This window comes from Pygoscelis adeliae, unplaced genomic scaffold (assembly GCF_000699105.1).
Source record: "Pygoscelis adeliae isolate BGI_AS28 unplaced genomic scaffold, ASM69910v1 Scaffold160, whole genome shotgun sequence".
NCBI lineage: Eukaryota > Metazoa > Chordata > Aves > Sphenisciformes > Spheniscidae > Pygoscelis > Pygoscelis adeliae.
Window position 1 is genome coordinate 9,941,005 of NW_008824035.1, and position 14,337 is coordinate 9,955,341.

Consider the following 14,337-nt stretch of genomic DNA (forward strand, 5'->3'; position numbering starts at 1 on the left):
AAGTTACGTTCTAAAAATACCTCAAGCCCAGATATTTTCTACCAACACATCACTGGAGTCTGATGTCTTTCTGAAGAATATGGACTCACACCATTTCAAAGGAAAACCACATCCACCTTGGGAGGAGGGAAACTTACCTCCACTCCGCCTTGTTATGCAGGAATGAGTTACACTGGTCTGGAAGGTTGCTGTCATTTGACATAGATTCCAGGATTGAAATGATCTGCTTGAAAGATGGCCTTTTCTGAAGACAAAGAAAAAAAACCAAACCAAAACAAAACAAAAACACAGCTTTTGCATTCATATACAACTACTGCTGTGTAAAATTATTTGCAGGAGTTTTTCAATTGAAAGACTGCAAGCAACAAAAATTGGGATGCTGCTTTCCGAACACAGCATCCTACAAGGGGACTGTAAATTTGTAAATGGGGCTTTTTTGTTCTTCCCATTGAAGAAAAGGTCAGTAGGACTCAAGCCTGAGCTTATTCTCCCATATCGACCAGTAAAACCTTTTGGTACTCAATAAGAGCATTAAACAACATTAATAGCATCAATGACCATCAAGATTCTTAATTCTAAAGAATAAAGTTTTCCTCAAGCTAAGAAGGAAAATACTGCCAAAAAGAGAAGGCCAGACCCATTAGCAACTGGTAATTAGACACATGGCCTTTTACAGGTAGTAATCCAAACTCTTCAAATGTGTGAACAAGCTATTTAGCTGCCCATCAAAAGTGGGTTTCTGGCTGCATTTCCCCTCTTGCAGAGAAGGACAGAAAACCTCTCACTTAGCTACCTCCGGAGCAGCCAGCGAAGAAGTGAAGACTGAGGCTAGACGAGGATGTCTTGCCTGACAGCCGAGCTCATGCCAGAGGTGTCTGTGCTCTTCTGTCCTGGGCTCATTTTCTGAACTTTCTGTTTCAGGGCTCTCCATCCAGCGCCCACTGTGCTCACTAGTCACGGACAGCAGTTAAAACTTCTCTGTATTTTCTACTTTCCCCTTAGTCCCACCAAAAGGAAGCTATGAAGTAGGGTAATAACTGAAAACTGAAAAAGCCACAGTTAAATGTGTTTCTTGAAAGAGCACTGACTCTGTTAGTCTGTTTGACAGACCCCAGACAAGGTTGAGACAAAAGGTTGAAACAAAATGTAGATACATAATAAGGGGATGATGCACATTCTCTCTCTATCGCGCCTGTAATTATACCATTTCTGCTAAAATTACAGATGCTGCAATTAAAACGTGCATTTTAATTTAGGAGCACAAAAACAATTAGGAACAATGCTGAGGTGTCTCTCCCAGGAAGATCCAAGTCATTTCCACATTATAAAAGAAAGACAATTTCTTTATTTTAAATGTCAAACAGCATGAAAAAGTGTCAAATGCATAACAAAAAAAAAAGACAAGCTCCCTTATACTGTAATGCTGCACTATTCGGCTGTAACTGGAGGCTCTTTGTCTGTCATTTTTTGGTCCATCTCCATGATTTCAGGCAATGGGCAGCTGGATGAGCTGTGCAGATTTTTATTGCAACAGGCAGCACTTGTCCCAGCCACCATGTGCTTACGCAATTTGGCCCCCAGCCCAACGTCCATGGAGCAGCAACCCGGGCGCGCCGAGCAGCATGGCAGCAGGTGCCTATTCAGCAGCACATTGCTTGCACTTGTTGGTCTAGTCCCAGTGTTGAAACCCAGCAGGGTCCCCCTGCGTTCACAGAGGGGCTGGCGGAGGCAGCAGTCATCCCCCTACATGCATGATGCTGCTGGACCTGCCATGGCTGAGCAGACCCTCTGACCATGTCCGGGAAGAGCATGAACCTCCCCGTGCAGGGAGTGTGCCATGCCGGGGGTACAGAGCACAAAATTCATCCCTGGCACCAATCAGGACAGACAACTCTGGTGCAGTTTTGGGGCAGGAGAACCTTCCAACAGCCCTCACACCCTTCTTGTTGCTACAGCTGCATCTCTTGTAACCACCCCAGTGGGTGTGAACTGTTGAGTGGATTCAAGAGCCTCCCCAATGGCGAGGAAGCTGCCAGACAGGAGATCGTGGCTCCCCACCAAGGTACTGCTGCTGCTATGTACTGTCCAACAGACTGGCAGGTGCGTAATGTGCCTATACTAAACTAATTCTATTTTCAGGAAGAGATGAAGGGCAAACATCCCCATGCTGCATTAATTACAATATTTTATGGCTTATTTTAGGATTCTTCTACACAACACTTCCATGAGTTTTGTTTGCTCCTTCTTTCTCAGGGGTATACTGGGAAGTATAGGGCAGGGCTGACACTAAGTGAGCACAGTCAACACTACTATCAGGCCTGCCTGGAGTAACTGGAGTGGAGCTAATGACAGAGAACAGGGCTTTTACTAAGGGCAGGTGAAAGCACTGACTGATTGATTTGGGAGGAGCAGCAACACACACTCTTTGGGTCCTACACTACAGGCAAAGGAGCTGCTGAGTTGTGCAGCTAGAGCTGGAACAAATGCACAGTCACACAGTACTGACAAAGCCTGTACATCTCTGGCTGTGCAATTTCTGTGAACAGCCACCAGCTACCCTGCTAGCTTTGTAGCTACCAGATTTACAGGTACCAGCTTTCCCTGGAGGCAAAGCTGACAGGAAGACACAAGCCTACACTGTCATGTGGGTTTTGTTGGTTTCCCCCCTAGGCAAGGATAATTTCAGATTTAATAAATGCACTCTAAGTGCAGACTGATACCTTGGTTAAAACTGGCAAGAAGTGATTGTTGAAACTGGGAGCCCAAGCTGAGAAGCTTTTTTAAAGAAAAGTCTTATTTTCAGTGGATGACTACTTGGCACCTTCTAGAAAGTCAGGCATCTCAAGTCAGTCCTTATAAGACATTCTTAAAATATCAAGGCATGAGACGCCTTTGAAAATTGTTTCCCTTTATATCTGTGATGTCTCATCCAAAAATCTTTAAAATATATGCCCCTCTAGAAATAATTCTGGCTAATGTTTTCACTGTTTCCTTCCACTCAGTATTTCTTACTAAACAGGTCTTCATAAAACCAGGATATTTAATCCATATGGCTTTCCTTTCTTGCTGCTTCTCTGTTCCCAGGTTTCTGATTTCCATCAAAATATTCAGTAATTTATAAACACCTTTGATGTTAAAATGGGGATAAACTGAAGGAACAGATGAAATGAGAAAGAACCACTCACCTGTGTTTCAAAAGCAAGTATCCCCAGTAAACAAAGGCATCAGCGATAAGGAACCTCGTTTGTACAATTATGTAGTACCCAAGCAAAAGCAGCTTGTTTGGTAGCGATTTTAACATGTGGAATTAGTTATTTAAGATACTTAGTTACCACAGAGATTGTTCTTTAATAATTACGGACTTAAAATAATTAGTAATTAACATTTTAGTAAAATGCTTTGAACCCACTAGGGACTGTTTGTTTCAACTAGCACAGTTTAAACTGCATAAAGACTACCATTACAAATATCATGTGGAGCAATGCACTACAGACATTTTTCTCCACATATGAAGAAATTCTTAAGAATTCAAAGCAAAGTTAATAACTGTGTCCACTCCCATGAGGAAGTTATGGTGTGAGCAGTGTCTGACACTTCAGCTGCTCTGCAGCAGCTCTCCAAGTGTATTCCTTAGCCCCACAGTAAATGCACATCCCTCTTTTCTCAGGGGTAAGCCATCTAAAGATATCTCATGCTTTCTGTGGGCTAAAAGTATGCATGTTAGCAATTGCTTTTGAGCAGCTGACATCCTCAAGCTCACCCCGACCTGACCTTCAGTAACTTATTCATGCATCGACTATCTGATTTTCTAAAGCTAATCCTGGCGAAAAAGGAACATTACACAGAGCAGTATTTTAGAGGAGCGTGCTCCATCTTTTGGCTCATGCAGGCCACACAGCCTTTTATCAAGGCATTTTGAGAGCTGTAAGTAGCGATCCTTTCCCAACACGTGACTGAATAAGTCAGTCACGTGCCCAAACTGTGACCAGAGATCACTCCATTTCAGTCATGTGAACAAAGCATTTATAATTGCCTAACAGAAGAGAAGCTGCATGAAAAAAGCAGCAAAGAGCAGACTGTCAGAAAAACCCATCTAACAGGAGATTCACTCTGCACACATCAGAGACGCCTCTGGGAACAATGCTCCCAGGAACCAGCCCAAACCCAGATGAATTGCTCGTGCAGCCAGCCTGATGGCTGGGCATCCCTCTTTTACAACATGCAGATCCCTCCCTCTCCTTGAAAACAGCAACAGCCTTTTGGGCACTTATTTACGTGGCTAGAGCAAGGCACAGAGTGAGCTGGTCTAGTATGTGCCGCAATTAGAGAAAAGAAGCTCCAATAATTCTTATTCTGTGGCATTTGGTAGTGATGCTGGTGCTTGGGAGTAGTTATTAAAGATATGTAGTTGCCACTGGAAAGTGCTCTTCAGTAATTACTGACCTAGAACTTAAACAGCCTACTTTGTAGACTCAAAGACTCAAAGCGTTTTTCTCCCTTCCCTTCTGTGGAGAGAATAAAGAAGGAGATATTAAGGGAATGGCATTTAAATGGGTGTTCACGTGGAAATGGCATGTTGATGATGGATCTCAGCCTTCCAGATCCATTCTGCAGGAAAGAAACTCCTTGCTTAAAAAGAAAAAGAGACCAAGAAGGGAAATCTCCTTTCTCATATTGTTCTTCTATGGCCACCCTCTGGTGATAACAAGTTCTACCTTTAGAACACTGAAGTGCTATTATTTGGGATTAATCTTGGGATTAATCTTGGTCTCTCTGAAATAGTAGCTAACTTTCTCCTGAGTTTAAAGGAACAAAGTTCTTCCTGGTGCCTTGACTTGAGAAAAAGAGCATGATTTCTCTTTCTTAACTATCCTTCCCTTCTCAAATACCTTCACAGGCAAAGGAAATGGATGCTAATCCTTGGTAATAAAGTTAGTATGCTCACGGGCTCTTTCCAGCCAGTTTTATGTACAACAGGATGGTAGCAGAGTCCATTTAAAGAAGGTAACTCCCATAATCTACAAAAGTTTTTACTGACTAAATACTCTAATTTCTCTTTTAGTTTATTCTTGTAGGGGCAGATTAATAGTGACAATGGTTTGGCTCTTTAACTTGTATTTTTACTCTGTTTTCATGGTTAAACAGTATGTTACAGTACTTCTATTATTATATTATTACAGTATAATCATTACAAAGCTCATCATTCAAAGGCCTAAGGGAAAAGATTAGGAAAGGTTTAATGTTAATTTAAAGTGCGTTGCTGCTGTTCCTACCCACATTTTAAGGATTAACTTATTCTTTACATGTTTTCAATACAAGGAAGGCATCAAAATTGGACCTTGAAATAGATATTTCATACATGATGCTCACATACATCCAAGAAAGACTGAATATTAACTATTGAAAGAAAATAGAAAAGAACAATTTTTCACTTGCTCCAAAATGGCTACATTCTTGCCATCTCACCCTATTTACTGTCATTGTCTTTAGTAGTCAGGTAAGTAGTAGCATAATAACTCTTGATTAAAAGGGACAGAGAGACATTTAGGTATAAATATGTAAACCCATTAAAAAAAAGACAGCCCCAGCTATCTTTGTGAAGAAATGTGTCTATTAGCATGCATCAGCGGTGTTAGCTCAGACTTGTCCCCCAAAGAAACACTAATACACTTAGCAAAACAAGCCGGGGGGGGGGTGTGTGTGTGTAGAAACCAAACACGAATTAAATTACCTTTGAATCAGCATCCCAACACTGGTGCATCAGTTCTGCAAAGCTTCTGGGACAACTGCTTGGAATGGTTAATCTCTAATGGAAAGAGAATGTAACAGTTATTGGAAGCATTTCCCTTTAAGCTGCTACTAATAGATTTTGTATAAGAGCAATGCAATTAAAAGAAGTAAAACACACTTATTTCTTTTAAGCACAATATAAAAACTGAGGATTGACATATTAAAAAGAAAAATCAAAATTACTAACACTAGCAAGATGTACAATTAATTAATAGACCTGTAAGGAAGGAATGGAACAAATGCACAAATGGGGTTCCGTAAGAAAGCTCGGAGACCAGGAAGTAAAAACGAGGCAAACAGCTTTTAACACTAAAACATAATAGTTTGTGGAGGTTACTGCGTGGTATTCTAAGATACTTGTCAAGATAGGTATAACATACAGTCTGCCTTAATTCCTTTCTCCCACACAGATGATCCAGCTGTACAATACTTTCAATACAACAAATGGCTGAAATATATATTATATTAAGTGAGTTAAAAAGAGTTAAGTGAAGCTCTACATGACACAAGAGATGTTTCATGAGCCTGTGGTCAGAAGGATTAATGAGGACATGCAGATCTCAGAAAGCACTCACAGAGCACAGTGAACTCATATAAATATTTCCTGATGACTGAAGACAAGGAGTTGCTGGTTATAGCCAGGACCACTGACCTCAGAGAATTAGTTTGAAGCTTGTTTGGTTTGCTTTGCTGAGAGTTTTAAACCATGAAAAGATTCCTTCAGCCAGTCTTAGAGGACTTTTAGTTTAAAGACTCTGCCTCCAGATTGGAAAGCCTAAAAGCAAATCCTTTCTCATATACACACACACAGATACCAAAGCCTCTCCAGTTGATTAAATGTGCATCCCAACAACATTACACATATAAGGAGATCCCTCTGCTCTCGCTAAGGCAGTTAATTGACTTCAGATGTTTCATAATGAATTAAAAAAATACGTAGATAAAAACAGTTCCTCAGTGCAAATGAGTCCAAATATAAGAGGGGTCAAGCTGGAAAAAGGGTTCCCTGTCCTGTAACAGGTGAGAACCAGGTATTACAGTCCTGTTCAGACCAACCTGCCAGGAAGACCTTTTGATCTGTCCTACTATTGCCATTTCAGAAGCAAAGCAGAGCAAGTTGTGTCAAAGTGTACCATTGTATTACTGCAACGTGACCTGTAAAGCCTTACAAGCCACAGCAGCCAAAGTAAGAGTTAAATTCTGCTCCACAAGCATTTGAACACCATGAAAACTGGAAACATGAGATACAGAGCCAGGGCACTGCAGGAGTACAATTATTAAAATAATGTAATACCTTAAGGTGCAAAGCTTTCTGTGCAAGAAATACACAGAAATTTGTACAATGCATAAACAAATTGTACTGGTGCTTGATCTCTGGTTGAGTCATTAGCCTAAAAATACACTGGCTCATCTTGCTACAGTATTTGTCTGTAACCCTCACTGTTCCAGGAGGTGGAAAATCAGTTGCAATCACCATTTATATGTCTCACTTGTGCAGAATGTTAGCTGTCATGTAATATAGAGGTAGCAGGTTCCAAAAGTGTCATATTATAATAAAGATGACGTTTCTCAGTAGTAATTTCTTATGAGATCATGCCTAGCATAATCTGAACTCTCACGTTTTTCTTTTCTGGATTAAAAAAAATAATAATTATATAGAAACTCTACCAGAATAAAAAGAACACTGTGAAATTATGCAGAGAGTCACAAAAAACCCATACAGAATCATTAAAATCCACTTCATTTGTTGGGCTCAGGCTTTGCAAAGGGGGATTTTTCACCCTACGCAATTACACTTTGGCCTCAGTCCCATACTGATTTTAACAAGAGACTTGCAGTGCAAAAAATGAAGGACTGGCTCAACAGCGATTCAATTCTGTTGTGAACTGGAACCATGCAACCCCACTGATGTCAACAGATTGACCTGAGAGCAGAACCTGACCCTCACACTTGCTTTGGGACACACAAACTATAAAGAAAAGTAGCACAAGCTGACTTTTACAAGGCTTATGCTGGGCATGTTCCCTAAGTCATGGCCAGAAAAAATAAAAACTATGTAAGCAAGTGCTAATGCCCTCTAAGCTTCGTGGCACCCTTCCAAAGAAGATGGTAGCAATAGGCTAGTGGTACCTGGCAGACAAACAGCTGGCTTGAAAATGTCACCCCTTAGGTTTCTTCAGCCATGAGTAAAACATGTCCACATTTTGTTCATATTGTATTTTACACAGTTCCTTGCTCTGGAAAACTGTAGAGAAATGTGTGTTGTACCCTCTGACATCTTGCAGCATATGACTACATCTCTTTACAACATTCCCAATGCCACTCTGTACCCCTTACATAAAACTGCACGTGGTAGGCATAGGAAACAAATACTGTTGATGGAAGGCTTTATGGTTCCTCCTTCAAAATGATGTATGAGGCTTTTCCTAAACTAGGATAAAGTGTCTCTTTGTGCCTCCTGCTCTGATAAACGCTGTAGAAGACCACATTCATAATCTTCGCACTCTTAGTGTAGCATTTCCAGCTAATCGGTATATCACAGCATCACTCACTGAAATTAATCCAGTCCTTGAAGAGAACAAAAAAAGAGAGGGGAAAAAAACCACCAACAAAAAATATTAAACTGGGAGGAGGAAATCTAATTCCTCTGTTTAACTCTGAAGCATTTTGAGAAACAGTTTATGTAGAATAATAGGAATCTGTATTGTACAGCCACTGCCTCGCCATTGTAATGTTTCCCAAGCTTCCGCTGTGTCTAGATAGAGGAGGTTTCATCTTTGTGGAGGATTTCCATGCTTGTCTGTGTGTGGTACAGTCACAACTTTAAATGTTTTTTAAATGTAGTTACTGTCTTTGATATCAAGGGACTATGTGTTCAGATATACGCTCACATGTCCAACTAACTGAAAGCCTCAATTTGTGATAAGAAGAAAAGCGAGGCTGGGGACACTGTACAAACGGTGTTTACACCACTGAAGTGCTTTTGAAATGGAAAGACTCTGCGTGAGGAGGCTTGCAGCTATGCCACAGCCTTGCCGATACCAGTGAGGAGCTCATCTTCAATGTAGTGTTGAACGTAGGTGGCAAAACTGTAATTTCTCTCTTTTTTTAAAACTATTTTTTCTTCTTTTATTTTTGAAATTTTCATCTAAGCGGCAGTTTCTTGTACTATAGTGACTCCTGCTGGGAGAGTTAAGTTGAAGTAGCTGAAGGTCTCTTACAGATATATCAACTCCCGGCCAGTAAAAAGATGTCCTAAACGCAGGAGATGGAGTTAAACTGTTCCCCTACCTTGGACGCAATGGCTTCTTTCATCACTAAGAACAAACCCCTAGGTTTTACAATTGAGACTGAGAAACTAGTACAGTACTTGTACAATTTTTGATCTACAGCATCACGACGTGAAGCTGCAACAATTAGATGTAAAGGGTCCATTCATGAGGAATAACATCACTTTGACCCTTTGTGTTAGCTCCTACTGCTAATCTTTCCATACGCGTGAACTTACTTTCAATTTGAAGAAGATGAAAAAGTCTTTTGCAAAACCCCAATACTGTTTTCTGATCTATGTACCTGAATGTAGAAACGTAGTCTTACCTCGTTTTTTTCCACTACAAGCCAAGCTACTTGTAATCCTTCCAAGCCTTTAAAGGGGACCTCCCTTGTTAGCATCTCCCAGAGAACCTGGAACAGAAAAAAGAAAAGAATTTTTATTTCTGTACTTTGTATTTTAAATACATTATTAAACCTTGATACAGCACTATTCTGTATCCAATTATCAGGCAACCAGTTTCCATTTGCAGGAACTTGGACCTGTGTTTGTGTGCAAGATCCTCTCACTAAATTAATCTGAATGTTTCTGCTTTTTCCTCTACAGAAAAGCCAAGATGAAAAACTGGGTTGTGTGGGGTCTAATGCCTGCAATTTTGTGAGAGCCATGGAAAATGCTTTTTACTTTCTTTGTACACTCTAAAGTTCACATTTGGCAGTTGAGACTTGGAAAGACAATGAACTACTCCTCTCCTTCTCAGCCCCAACTAGACACATCTTTGCTTTGTAGTCATTTTGCATTTAAAAATATTTCTATATGATTGCAACTAGTGCTTCTCACCAGTCAGAATATGATCCAAAAGGTATGTTGCTCCTATCATATGCCTATGAAAATATTAAATATAATTTTGCAAGCAAAACTGTAATTGTTTATCTCCAAGTATGTGATTATGTTAAACTAAATACACAGCATATAGAAAATTACTCTGTTCTCCTCAGTATCTTACAGACACACTGTCCTTAGATATAGAAAGATCTCCTAATGTCGCATGCTTTTAGCATTTTGATAACACAGTACCCAAGAATCTAAGCTACTCTGTAGAAAAGAGTTTGGCATCACCAAAAAGGCTTCAAGTCAATGAATCCAACTTGTTTTTCTGCCATTGGGACTATATATTGGAGTTCAACCGAATTAACAAGCACTTTGTACCTTCACTTGTATATGTCTTTTTTTTTTATCAGAACCTTCGTATACATATCTTGTTACCAATTATACAAACTTTTTCTTCTGCTCATATACCAGCATAACAACAAAAAAGACATCATTTATGTAGTATCTGATCAAATGCATTAAGATCCTTATACAAGTCTCTATATCCAAGTCTCTATATCCTCACTATTTGGGTTAGTACCCAGGCTTATTCCAGCTACATTCTTTTGAATGGATTCTGGCCAGCTATGAAGGTAATTAGGAAGAAAATGCGAGAATATTGGCAGATGCAGCTCAAGCAGAAAAAATGCATTGAAGCAGAGTTGGGCATTTAATCAAGTGAACAGGGTACTCCATCAATAGACTTATTTGAATAATAGGTCTGCTTGACTCAAAAGACTGATTAGTAAAGGTAAGGGTATCTTGGAAAAATAAGTAAAAGGACAGTTTTCCTCAGAATAAGAAATATATGGGGAAAGCTATCATAGAGGTATTCAACTCTCCTTTTTGCCTCAATTCATTCCTTTTAGAAGAAAGAAAAAAAAAAAGGAGGCACCTCAATTTGTAGTTCCAGTTATCACCTCTGTACTGGTAGACAAGGAAATTTAACTGTGAGAGAAGGTAATAACTTAGCAGTCCCATGTACTTCAGACAAAAAAGCAGTGTACAAAACAGCCAGTTTAAAACAAAAGCCCCTGGACCAAATCAAACATGCAGTTGAGCAGTCTTGCAGAACTACCTCATCTGTACGGCTGTACCATGAAACCACAGAGAAGAAACTCAAGTTTGCACATCAGATAGAGCAGTATCTAAATACATCTTCCAAGTAAAGAACATAAAGAAATACATGTTAAATGTCTCCAAGAGCCTTGAGCTGGAAAACTCTACTGCTCTGCTACCTTTCTTTCAGAAGACTGTAGATTGTAAGGGTTGTCCCATTTCATTCATGCACATAAGTTTGTGCAGAACATTTTGCACTAAATTCCTCTATCATGACACCTTTAGTGTATATTTCCACTGCCTGTACAGATCACTGCTTTCCTAAACCAACAGTGCTAGCTTAAAACACTTCAAGACTGCATATAGTTCAAGAGAAAAACAGCAATCTGACACAACAGAACAATTTTTCTTAATGCCTTATTTTTTACTAATAGTAGAAGAAAGTAAAAGATACAAAAGTGGGATATCGGAAATCCTTGCATTTATTTACACTGGTTTACAAAATGTTCTAACAACAATGCAAATTTCATATTCAGGCCAATGGTGTAGATAAAGCCTTTCCTTCCAATGGTGACATGCCTCTATGTTCAGTTTTATAGGAGCTTCAACCCCATCTCATGGATTAGCTACCCTGAATCATCAGCCAAGGTGAATGATTGCATTATCAGTCTTTTTAAAAGCAGCAAATGGGTATCTTCTGCATTCCCATTTGTCTCTTCCTGTCCCCAGGGTCATTCAGCAGCAGAAAAAGCACCTCAACCTGACTTACCCCGGCCTCTTTATTGTGAGATACACTCTGTTCATTTTCAGAACTGGCTCCCCAGCTCACCTCATAAGGAAATCAATCTATCTTCCATTTCTGGTGTAATTTAATTGAGACTGACGTGGTTCACTTCCCCTCCCATCTCTGATGGTGAGGATCACCTGCTTTCCTGATCACATCACATCTCTGTGATGACAGACAGCAGGTGCTCACAGAGAAACAGCCAAGCTAGACACAATGATGGAAAACAAAGCAAGATCATTTGATGTAGTGGTTTGTAAGCTGTGACCTCTGAAGATGTTGGGCTCTTCTTTGTGTACAGAGAAACAGAAAGGAGAGACAAATGTATTAATGTTCATCCTATACATGAAGCTGAGAATAAGAATTATATAGTCTTCAGAAAAAGCTCACACACTTACTTCTGTCAGCTCACCTGTGCATTTCAATTCTTATCCTCTCAACTACGTGACAACAACCAAAAGGGAAGAAAACAAAACCACAAAACCCCCACATCCCCACCCCAGTGCAAAGCCAACAAAGATTCAAAGTGCCATATAGCATAGGGAACATCCAAATGAGTAATTTGAGAAAAAGCAAACAGTCTGAACATCTTCGCTGAAAAAAAGAAATGTTTTCTCTTGGTAGGAAAGTGTTCACAGATGAGGGTCAGGAGCCACAATTAGCAGAAGTACAGCATGAGCAGAAAGTGTTGCACTCTTAGAGGTACTGCCCTTAGGCATAAAAATTAGATCAGTCTTCCCTGTGTTGATCCAAGTGGAAGTTAAAGATCTCATAATTCTTTTCAAAAAGAGTAAGGGGTAACCCCTGGAGCTGGCCAACATTCCCTCTATAAATAACATATGTTCTCATAGCTAAAGCAATGTATGAACTATTGCTAGGAGCGTAACAGCTGCTACATTTAACAGCAGTCTCTATGCTACCAATAGCCAATTAATGGTTTTACTTTTTTGTTCATGTAAGTGTTGAAATAATTCAGGTACACCGCATAAGATTTCTATGATTAAACACATTTATACTGATACACACACACTGCAGTGCACTACAAACAATTTTGCCAGGATAACATATTCTGTGCATATATTGTCATGATTTCAAAACAGCTTTTAGAGTGAACATTGTCATTCCACATATACTTTCATATCTGGAAGAGAAGCAAGGAATCATTTTTGAGCAACACACACAATGACATGCGAGTCAATTTCTGGGTTGATCACTTGTAACACTTGGTATCTGTTGTTTAGAGTATGGATTTGGAAATGGATTAGAAAAGAGAATCACAGCATGGCTGAAGGAAAGTGCAAGACCTGTCTTTGTGTTGTAATAAATCTCCTGGAACATTTAGCTTTAGCATTTCATGGCAGTATTATAAACTATTTACTACATATCTCAAAGAGAGTATATGGACCTGTTTAACCATCCATGAAGAGCAGGACAAACTAATCTGAACATTAGCTGTAAACATGCATGCAACTGTTCAAAGAGGAAAATCCATTTCAGCTGAGGAGCAACTCAGACCTGTAAGGTTGCAGAAAGACTTTGACGCTTCATGGAAAAAGCTCTCGCGCACCTTAAGCAGAATATTTAAAATCACAGACTGGTTTGTAGAAAGAAAAGCCAGTCAAGAAAAAAAAATAGCAGGAAAGAAATTAAAGAAAACCATGAAGAAGGCGACAAATATTGCAAACAGAGTTATCTATTCCTAGCATCTTACTAGTTTACATTTGAAAGGATTCTGTTCTTTGTTAACAGGACTTCAACTGAAGAAAAGCAGATTTGTCTCTCTAGCGCAAAAGCTGCTGGCAAGTGTTACATTTTGAAAAAGGATTCTTCAAATTTTGTTTTTGTAGGTGACAATCATTTGAAGAGACAAAAATACCCTTTCTAAGATTTTTTTGTTTCCAGTCTCCTAGCTAATTCTCTGATAGTCTAACACTTACTATAGGGAGATTCCAACTTTCAATGTTATATTCATGGAATCATAGAATAGTTTGGGTTGGAAGGGACCTTTTAAAGGTCATCTAGTCCAACCCCCCTGCCGTGGGCAGGGACATCTTCAACTAGATCAGGTTGCTCAGAGCCCCGTCCAACCTGACCTTGAATGTTTCCAGGGATGGGGCATCCACCACCTCTCTGGGCAACCTGGGCCAGTGCCTCACCACCCTCAGCGTAAAAAATTTCTTCCTTCTATCTAGTCTAAATCTACCCCCCTTTAGTTTAAAGCCATTCCCCCTTGTCCTGTCACAACAGGCCCTGCTAAAAAGTCTGTCGTCATCTTTTTTATAAGCCCCTTTTAAGTATTGAAAGGCTGCAATAAGGTCTCCCCAAAGCCTTCTCTTCTCTCTTGGCCTTTCCTCATAGAAGAGGTGTTCCATCCCCCTGATCATTTTCATGGCCCTCCTCTGGACCCGCTCCAACAGGTCCATGTCTCTCTTATGCTGAGGGCTCCAGAGCTGGACGCAGTACTCCAGGTGGGGTCTCACCAGAGCAGAGCAGAGGGGCAGAATCACCTCCCTCGACCTGCTGGCCACGCTTCTTTTGATGCAGCCCAGGGTACGATTGACAT

The 14,337-nt window shown here is 40.1% G+C and overlaps 1 protein-coding gene across 2 annotated transcripts in view; it reads right to left on the reverse strand.

Moving 5' to 3' along the window:
• Window positions 1–14,337, reverse strand: part of LOC103924192 (mitogen-activated protein kinase kinase kinase MLT) — an 89,746-nt gene that overhangs the window by 39,803 nt on the left and 35,606 nt on the right. For both annotated transcript variants that reach the window (XM_009332684.1, XM_009332676.1), the window contains 3 exons: window positions 9,388–9,474; window positions 5,732–5,806; window positions 138–244 (listed from right to left, as the gene is read on the reverse strand). In XM_009332684.1, the coding sequence (XP_009330959.1) occupies window positions 138–244; window positions 5,732–5,806; window positions 9,388–9,474 (269 nt within the window). The remainder of the gene's footprint in view (window positions 1–137; window positions 245–5,731; window positions 5,807–9,387; window positions 9,475–14,337) is intronic.